The following is a 9,667-nucleotide window of genomic DNA, read 5'->3' as shown; positions in this document are numbered from 1 at the left end:
GTCTTCTGGTTGTGTGAGGTGGGCGGGGAGAGAGCCTTGTTTCGTATCTATCCTGTTATTCCACACTAGTAGTAGTAAATAGATTAACAGACGTCCTCGTTACAGACCAGTAGGTATTCTGAAATCTGTTCTTCATGAGTATCCTCTCCTATTCACACGAAACCACAGACCTAAACTTAACTTAACCTAACATAACCTAAGCTAACCTAACCTAACCTAACGTAGTAAATAGATTAACAAACATCCTCATTACAGACCAGTAGGTATTCTGGTATCTGCTCTTCTTATGTATCCTCTTCTATTCACACGAAACCAAGTGGAGAAAAAAGGAAAAGGGGAAAAAAAAAACACAGGAAAAAAAAAGGTACGTACAGTCACTGAAATTAATTACCATGACATGTTTTCCCTTCCTCTCTACATCGCCATTACTTTCCGGTCAGGTACACTTCAATACTAAAAACAAATAAATAAATAAAAAAGTAAACAAATAAATCGAGAAAAGGTCTACAAGTGAATTAAATGTGATGAAAGTGGAGTGAAAAACATGAACGTGTACTATTTATTTTGATTTGTATCCGTGTGAGTGTGTGTGTGTGTGTGTGTGTGTGTGTGTGTGTGTGTGTGTGTGTGTGTGTGTGTGTGTGTGTGTGTGTGTGTGTGTGTGTGTGTGTGTGGGCAATTTTTATATATATTTTTCCGCCTCTAGCTCGTTTTTCACCAAGTAAATGTATTTTTCTTCACACCAAGATTTTCTGGGAATTATTTTATTTTTTCCTCACATCTTTTGTCTCAATATGGCAACGGCAGCACACCCACACATCCACCCACACACACACACACACACACACACACACACACACACACACACACACACACACACACACACACACACACACACACACTCTCTCTCTCTCTCTCTCTCTCTCTCTCTCTCGTTTTCCTCACTTTCATTTGTCTTTATTACTCTCTTCCTCTTCCGTCTTTCCTCCATTCTCTCTCTCTCTCTCTCTCTCTCTCTCTCTCTCTCTCTTGCATCCAATCCCATCTACCTCCCTACTCCCCACACCACCACCACCACCATCACCACCATCACCATCAACGATTCTAATACAAGAAAGAAAACAGGAATATACTCGTGCAAGTTGAAGGAAGAAGAGGAAGAAGAAGTCCCCAAGCTGAGAGTCTCGGCGCCGCGCAGGAACCACTGCAATTAACTTCTACCTCATTAAAAGGAGGCGGAGGCGGAGAGAAGGATACAATTTGGTCCAATGACGAGAAAATAGCAAAAATGGGAGAACCTCACCACATTCCCACCCAGACTCAAATCCACAAGTTATTTCGATTGAATCCAATAAAGTTTTCAATAACTCGCGGTGCAGTTTACAGAGAGGGGGGGGGAGGAATGGGTGTGTGTGTGGGGGGGAGGGATAAGGAGAATGGGGAAGGAGTATAGTAGGGAGATAGTGAGGGAGGGAGGAGGGAGGCGAGGTAGGGTGTGAGAGAGAGAGAGAGAGAGAGAGAGAGAGAGAGAGAGAGAGAGAGAGAGAGAGAGAGAGAGAGAGAGAGAGAGAGAGAGAGAGAGAGAGACACTACCACTAATCTTCCATCGCGAACACCTAAAGTACTCCTCTTCTTTCTCCTCCTCCTGCTCCTCCTCTTCTTCCTACTTTTCTCCTACTCCTGCTTCTGCTCCTCCAACTCTTCCTACTTCCCTTCCCTCTACTGCTGTACTGCCCTGTCTATCTATCAGCCTTGCAAGAATCTAAAAGTCTGTTGCTGTTTGTCTTACCCTAATAATCCTTCGTATACTTACCCTATCGGTCACCTGCACGAGGAAGGAGAAGCCTGCCGCGTGCCTGGGGTCCTCATAGTCAAGGGGCGCCAGGGGGAACACGTGGCCCTCCGCCTCCTCCGTCCTCACTCCGAACAGCTGCCACCCCCATCCGCTGCCCTCCACCACCTGGGGAAGGAGAGAGAGAGAGGGGGAAAAAGGTTAGGTTAGGGACAAGAAGAGAGGAATAGAGGTTTAGGAGATGCAAATAAGGTAGGAAGGAAATGGAAGGGAGGAATGGAGAGGTAAGAATAGACAGGTAAGGCAGAGAGGGCGGAGAGAAGGTAGGAGGGAAGGGGGAAGGAATGGAGACGTAAGGAGAAGAGGAGAGAAGGCAGGGAGATAGAGGGGAGAAGGGAGCAGGTAAGGAAGAAATGGTAGGGAGAAGGCATTAAAAAAAGGAGAAATAGAGATCAGGTTAGGGAGAGGACCCACGAAGCAGGCGTTAAGGAAGGGAGATATACAGAAATAGGGAGAGGAGGCAGGAGGAACGGATAAGTAGATCGAAGCAAGGGAGAAGCCAAGAAAGAAAGGAGGAAGGAAAAGAAGAAGAAGAAGCAGAGAGAAGACAAGAAGGGAGGAAAGGAGGGAGAACTAAGGGAGAGAAAAGCAGAGACAAGGTAAGAGAGGAAGGAGGGAGGAATGCAGAGCCAAGAGACGTGGAAGTATGGCAAGAGAGGAGAAAATGATGGATTATGTAATGGAAGGAAATGAGGAAAGATGATGAAGGTGAATGTTGGATGAGAGAGAGAGAATGAGGAGAGAGAAAGAGTGAGGAGAAAGGAAACGTATGATGAAGAGGAGGGGATGAGAGAGGGAAGGGAGGAGGAAGAGGAGGAGGACGAGGAGGAAGGAATAGATGGACAGCAGCAGGAAGGGGCGTGATGAAGGAAGAGAAGAGGAAAGAATGAGGAAGGGAAGGAGGGAGAGGAGGGAAGGGATGAGAGAGAGAGAGAGAGAGAGAGAGAGAGAGAGAGAGAGAGAGAGAGAGAGAGAGAGAGAGAGAGAGAGAGAGAGAGAGAGAGAGAGAGAGAGAGAGAGGAACGGGTTTAAATATAGAAAGTTGGGGGAAAAGGTATTTCATGAGCGACGGAGTGAGAGAGAAAAGAAAAAAGAAGACATGAAAATATGAAGGTTTATGGAAAAAGAAGAGATGGAGGGAAAATGTTTAGGAGGAAAAGCAAGAAGGGAGGAGGAAATGAAGGGAGGCAAACGCGGATTTATGTTAAATATATAGCCGTGATAAAACTGGATGAAACAAGATACTACACGGGAAGAGAGAGAGAGAGAGAGAGAGAGAGAGAGAGAGAGAGAGAGAGAGAGAGAGAGAGAGAGAGAGAGAGAGAGAGAATCTAAAAAAAAAATATTCACTTCCATATTCATTTACCGTCACCAGTACCTCCTCCTCCTCCTCCTCCTCCCCCCTCTCTTCCTCCCTTACCAACAAAACGATAAATAATCCAAAACAGAAATAGAGAGAAAAATAAATCAAGCCAATAAAACCAGTCTATCTATCTCTCTCTGTCTCTCTCTTTCTCTCTCGCTCTGTAAAGTTAAACAAGTGAGGGACAAATTGAGTCACATATTGGAAATCAGCACTTATTGAAAACTTTATCTGTCATCCTCGGTGAAAAAATGCATCTATGTGTATTTTGGCAAACAAGCTCAATCAGTTATTTAGCAATCAGAGGCTTTGTACGTCTGGCAGCCCACCACCACCACCACCACCACTGCTGCTGCTGCTGCTGCTGGTTCTGCCTCTGGTACTGCTACTACTATTGGTCACCGCTGCCTGTGCCGTGCTGGGAAACTAACTCCCTCTCACTCACACTCTCACTCTCTGCCTCGTAAATAAATATCTGTTGGCATTTTTATTTACCACTGCTACTAATACTGTTCCCACTATTTCTGCTGCTGCTACTACTGCTACTATATTACTCTTGCTAAAACAACTATTTCTACAACTACTCGACTATTATTAATATTACTACTCATGCCACTATCACGTACGAGTACTAACACAGCTATTACTATTATTACTACTAGTATATACTGTAATATATATTATTAATTTAACTATTCATTTTACTATTTTTACTTTTGCTCTTTTTACTATTTGACTATTCCTATAACTACTGGATTGCCTACTACTACTACTTCTACTACTACTACTACTACTACTACTACTACTACTATTACTACTACTACTACGACTACTTCTGTATGCTATAACTATTACTAAAAAAATAATGAATACTACAAGTAGCACACCTTGTAGTACTGCTTCTACTACTACTACTACTACTACTACTACTACTACTACTACTACTACTACTACTACTACTACTACTACTACCACCACCACCACCACCACCACCACTACTATTACTAATATCACATCGTCGGCGTGGACATAACAAGGTGACGCTACAGAGAGCACAGCTTATAAGCGCGGCTGATGAGAAGCATAATTAATCCTCCTTTCATTACAGTTGAGGCAATGTTATACTTGTGGCCTGTGAACACAAAACAAAACAAAACGACATGAGTATTGTGGGTAAAAAGTGGGTCAGACATGCATGCTGGGTAAAAGTGGGTCAGATATGTTATGGTACCACTGAGTGAACGCGAAACCCCGACCTCATTAATGTTCTTTTGCGTAATCCAGCAATTGCTAAACATGGATTTTCGTAAAGAGAGAGAGAGAGAGAGAGAGAGAGAGAGAGAGAGAGAGAGAGAGAGAGAGAGAGAGAGAGAGAGAGTGAGAGAGAGAGAGAGAGAGATGAAGCTGTATGTTCGTGTATTACTTTTTTTTTTGCGTAATCCATCAATTGCTAAACATTAATGAACGTACAAAACAAATGAATATACTTGTATGCATGTTCATGTATCACTGGCGTTCTTTTTTTTAATATATTTTTAATGAAGTATAAAGAGCTCTGAATCACCTCCAATTAGTTCCTTTTTTACTTTTTTTTAATCCTGTAATGTCGACATTGATTCACTGATAAATGTTAAAATGACCTTATTAGTAACGCTTAGATATTTTTTCTCTTCTAAATATCAGAGAAATTACGAAAAAACTGATGTACAATGAGTTTTTGAAGGCTAATAAAAAAGTTAGTGCATTATCAGCACTCGTATTTTTTTACTTATTTATTTATTTTTTTACTAGTGGGGGGGGGGAGCTCCTGAGTTGCATCCCATTCATGTTTTTTCCCTAATTCCCATGGTCTCAAAATTGATTAACTGATAAATACCCAAATCACTCTATTACTAGCGTTTGGATGATTTTTCTTCTAGAATTGTGAGAATCTGATGTACTACTGGAAAAACTCTAACCTAGTATGAAAAATGCATGAAAACAACGACAACAACAACACTAACAACAACAACAACAACAACAACAACAACAGCAGAAAACTGGTGACCTATTTTGGCAGCACAGAAAAGTGATAATCCTCAAGTAAAATAAAAACTGACACAGTTTTCAGTTTTTCACCACTCAAGTTCATACCAAGTTAGAGTTTTATCAGTAGTACATACAGTGACTTTATGAAGGACACAAGACACACGATAAAGGAGAGAAAACTTGTGCCTCATGGTAATTTATTTCTTTGCTTATATAGGTCAGGATTCTTTTTTATTTGAAAAACTTTAATGGTTATGGTAAAAAAAAAAAGAAAAAAAAAATACTGTTTCTAGTTTTCAAGACGCTTTTTAAACTCTGTACTATCATTTTTAAACTGTTCAGAGACTGCCACCCTCATAAGGCTTTTTTTTTTTTCTTTTTGTTGTTGCCCTTGGCCAAACCTCATCTCACATTAAATGAATTAATAAAAGAGAGAGAGAGAGAGAAAAAAAAAACTTGGGATCGTCTGTACCAACTTAATATTTAATGCCGTGTCTTTTACAAGTTGTCGTACATCAAAATCAATATGTTGAATCTTCAGAAACTAGTATTTATATTTGATACACGAGAAAAAAAAAATACATATAGTAGAAACATAGCTTTCAGTTTTGGAAGGAAGTGTGATTTGCAGAACACAGTAACTCCACTTCCTCTCTGTTCATTTTTCCAGCCGAAAACTGTACAGAATCCGAAATTGTCGAACACAGTAATTGAAAACATTTTTTTTTCATTTTTATATATATTTTTTTTCATATATCTCCCTTTGTTTGGCCCGCAGGGTGTGGCGTAGGCCATTCCCAGTCTCATGGGGCGCACGCGCGCACGCACGCAAGCGCACGCGCGCGGCGGCAGACACACACACACACACACACACACACACACACACACACACACACACACACAGATGTAGGTTAAGAAAGGATCTGATAGAGATCTTTGAATAACAAGGTTGACAGAAGCATAATTCTCAGGGTCAGTAATCAGGATAGGATAAGAAATAATGGGTTCACACACTATCATATGTTTGGCAACTCATTTGACGGGGGAAAATAATATATCGTACAGGGCAACTGGTTATAGTATTTTCTTTCTGCGATATTTATAACGTTGAAACTTTTTTGTATTACATGATAACTTTTCTTTTCTTTTTTTTTTATTAATTCTCAGATAAGTAATACACTGACACTTTTTTTTATTATCGTAAGTATGCATTTCACTTGACCAAGAGAATATAAATCATACCGAACAAATTATCGTCTTTTCATTTTTGTTCTTTTCTTATTCTGCAATATCCAAAATGTTGAAGTCCCTTTCTTTTTTATCATCGTAGGTTTGTTATTGTATTTGACCTAGAAAATATTGTGTGTGTGTTTTCTTTCTTTTCCTTTCCTGCGATATTAATTCTGCGCTGCGTCAGTTCTCCTCCGTGATCAATTCATAATGACGTAATGAAGAGAATATTAAATGACGGATGTCGGAACTCCTGAAATTCTGATGATTCATTACTCTTCCCTTATCTGCTAATTCTCTCTCTCTCTCTCTCTCTCTCTCTCTCTCTCTCTCTCTCTCTCTCTCTCTCTCTCTCTCTCTCTCTCTCTGTCTCCGTCTCGTGATTCTTCTCCCTCTCTTTCTTCTTCCACCGCCTCGCCTCTCTCCCTTAATCCGACAATGTATCTCTCTCTCTCTCTCTCTCTCTCTCTCTCTCTCTCTCTCTCTCTCTCTCTCTCTCTCTCTCTCTCTTTCTCTCCTCTCCCTCCGATCAAAGCTTCTCTCTCTCTCTCTCTCTCTCTCTCTCTCTCTCTCTCTCTCTCTCTCTCTCTCTCTCTCTCTCTCTCTGAAGGAAACCAACACTTTTCAGACGTTTTCTTCTCTTCCTCCCTCCTTCCCTTCCTCCCTCCCTCCCTCCATCTCTCTCTCTCTCCTTTCCTTCAGGTTTCCTTCCCTTATTTCCCCAACGCCTCTTTCTTTCTCTCCCTTCCCTATCCTCTCTTCTCCACTGCATCCTTGCTTTCTCTGTTTTCTCCTTTTACCTGTGTTTCTTTTCCTGCCTTTAGTGAATCCTCCCTTTCTCCTCTTTTACCGTACAAAAAATAAATGTGGTATCTTGTATATAAATGAGGGTATTAATAACAGTACAATAACAATGTGAAGTACGATTTAAAGAATATAAAATTGTAAGAAAATATGAGAAGCTGCAAGAAGCCATCAGGCCAACACATGGCAGTCCCTGTATAAAACACGCCTACTTATTTCCACCTGCTATCCTATCATCCTTATCCATAAAAAAAAGGAAAAAAAAAAAAAAAAAAAAAACATGAGATTTTAAGCAAGATGGGATTACGTAGACCAGTGAGCACGAGAAAGGATTGCAGAGTAAAAGAAAAAGAGAAAAGAAAAACAAATACATAAATAGATAAATATATACAAAAAAAACGGCGAAGTATATCGTAGTAGTGACCAATCAACTTCCTAAAACTTGCGTACAGGAAAAAAAAAGTAAATAATAAGAAAAGGAAAACCAATAGATAAGTAGATGAATAAATAAATGAGTAAATAAGTAAATAAATAAATAAATAAATAAATAAAAAACGGTCAAGCATATCGTTGCAGCGACTAGACCAACTTGTTAAAACTGACATCTCAAAAGCTGACATCTCAAAGCGGATTTGGTCGTGCGCTGGGAGCGGAGGCAAGTTATGACCGGATCTCTCGTCGCATGGAATTGACAGGTACAAATCCGTCACTCATAGCGAGGAGCCTGCGCCCCGCGGCCCTGTCTTTGTGGTCACTTTCCTCAACCTGACGACTTGCCTCACATCTCTCAAGCAAAGGTCTGCTCGTCAGCCAGTCTCGTCCCAAGGGGGTGTATCCGTGGCATCATGAATATACTCTCGTCTCATGTACACACTCAAAAAAGTATCGTGACACACTGAACGCGACGCAAACTGACACCAAGGACGGATCTATTGATAACAGACTACTCATGTTGTATTCCTGCGTGTGTTTAGTTTAGCTGCACCTGCAAGAATCAAGCGAGCAGCACTTGAAAATGAAGCAATAGGATTTGAGCTGCCGCAGTATCGCTTCGTGAATCAAACAGGCGGAACCTTATTCGAACACGATTACCAACCTGCTGAACATTTCTCTACCACTATATCTGATAACCTGAGAGAGAGAGAGAGAGAGAGAGAGAGAGAGAGAGAGAGAGAGAGAGAGAGAGAGAGAGAGAGAGAGAGAGAGAGAGAGAGAGAGAGAGAGAGAGAGAGAGAGAGAGAGTCTGTAAGCGGAAATATGAGTGTGGTTTTACATGCAGAGAGAGAGAGAGAGAGAGAGAGAGAGAGAGAGAGAGAGAGAGAGAGAGAGAGAGAGAGAGAGAGAGAGAGAGAGAGAGAGAGAGAGAGAGAGAGAGATATGAAAGTGTTTTTATATGCAAAGAGGTTATGGACACACACACACACACACACACACACACACACACACACACACACACACACACACACACACACACACACACACACCAGCAATCAGTCACCTCGCCGGGGTGCACAACCTCCACCAATCGCTGGCCTTCAAACACTCCAAGAGCTTGAGGAAGACGGTGATTAGCTACTTTCGCATTCTGACAACTAACTCCAAGCTTAAAGAAAGGCACTATTTTCTTCCAAAATGCAAGTATTGGGGGGTGTAGACCTACTGACGAAAATATAGTTCAGGTAAAATACACAAACATGAGTCTCAAGGAGAAACTTTCTTGCTCGGTGCGTGTGCCGGCAACCATCAGGGTGACTGACATCATCCTGCAGGCTGAGGTGACCAAGTCCTGGCTGTGCTATGCCAAGCGATTCGTCTACCCTATTTTGACCATCTACCTCGACCCTGTGCGGCGGGAGAAGCTTCCTGTTGGGGCTTATGCATATCCCGTCTGCTGCATGCATGTAAATCTAAAGAAAATTCAAGAACTGAAGGTAGATTGTTTCGTGAAGATGAAAGTCAAGAGAGGCATGGGAACTATGAGGAAGAAAGCTGTTGATGCCCGTCACCTCATCCAGTGTTTGAAGGAGCACCACGAGTTTGGCAGAATCCACATCAATTTGGACGTGTCTTCATTTCATCCATTGGGTTTTGAGCTTAAACTGAAAACAAAGGGAGCGCAGGAAGCCAACGAGCAATTCCCCAATGCTCTGGCGCTCAAAGAGAAAATTTCTTGCTCAGTGCAGGTTCCTAAATCTATAAGAGTGACTGAAATCATTCTACAAGCCGAAATGATCAAGTCCTGGCTGTGCTACGCCAAGAAATTTGTTTACCCCATTATGACCATCTATCTTGACCCTGCACGCCGGGAGAAGCTTGGTGACGGGACTTACGGATATCCTGTATGCTGCATGCACGTTGATTTAAAGAAAATTCAAGAACTGAAGACAGAC

The 9,667-nt window shown here is 41.6% G+C and overlaps 1 protein-coding gene across 1 annotated transcript in view; it reads right to left on the bottom strand.

The window, feature by feature from the left end:
* The window catches only part of LOC135107506 (putative neural-cadherin 2), a 97,053-nt gene that overhangs the window by 57,126 nt on the left and 30,260 nt on the right, over positions 1 to 9,667 (bottom strand). The window contains exon 5 of the mRNA XM_064017458.1: positions 1,814 to 1,960. Within this exon, the coding sequence (XP_063873528.1) occupies positions 1,814 to 1,960 (147 nt within the window). The remainder of the gene's footprint in view (positions 1 to 1,813; positions 1,961 to 9,667) is intronic.

This window comes from Scylla paramamosain, chromosome 2, assembly GCF_035594125.1.
Source record: "Scylla paramamosain isolate STU-SP2022 chromosome 2, ASM3559412v1, whole genome shotgun sequence".
NCBI lineage: Eukaryota > Metazoa > Arthropoda > Malacostraca > Decapoda > Portunidae > Scylla > Scylla paramamosain.
The sequence above is the reverse complement of the archived record's forward strand: the minus strand, read 5'-3'. Positions and strand labels throughout refer to the sequence as shown.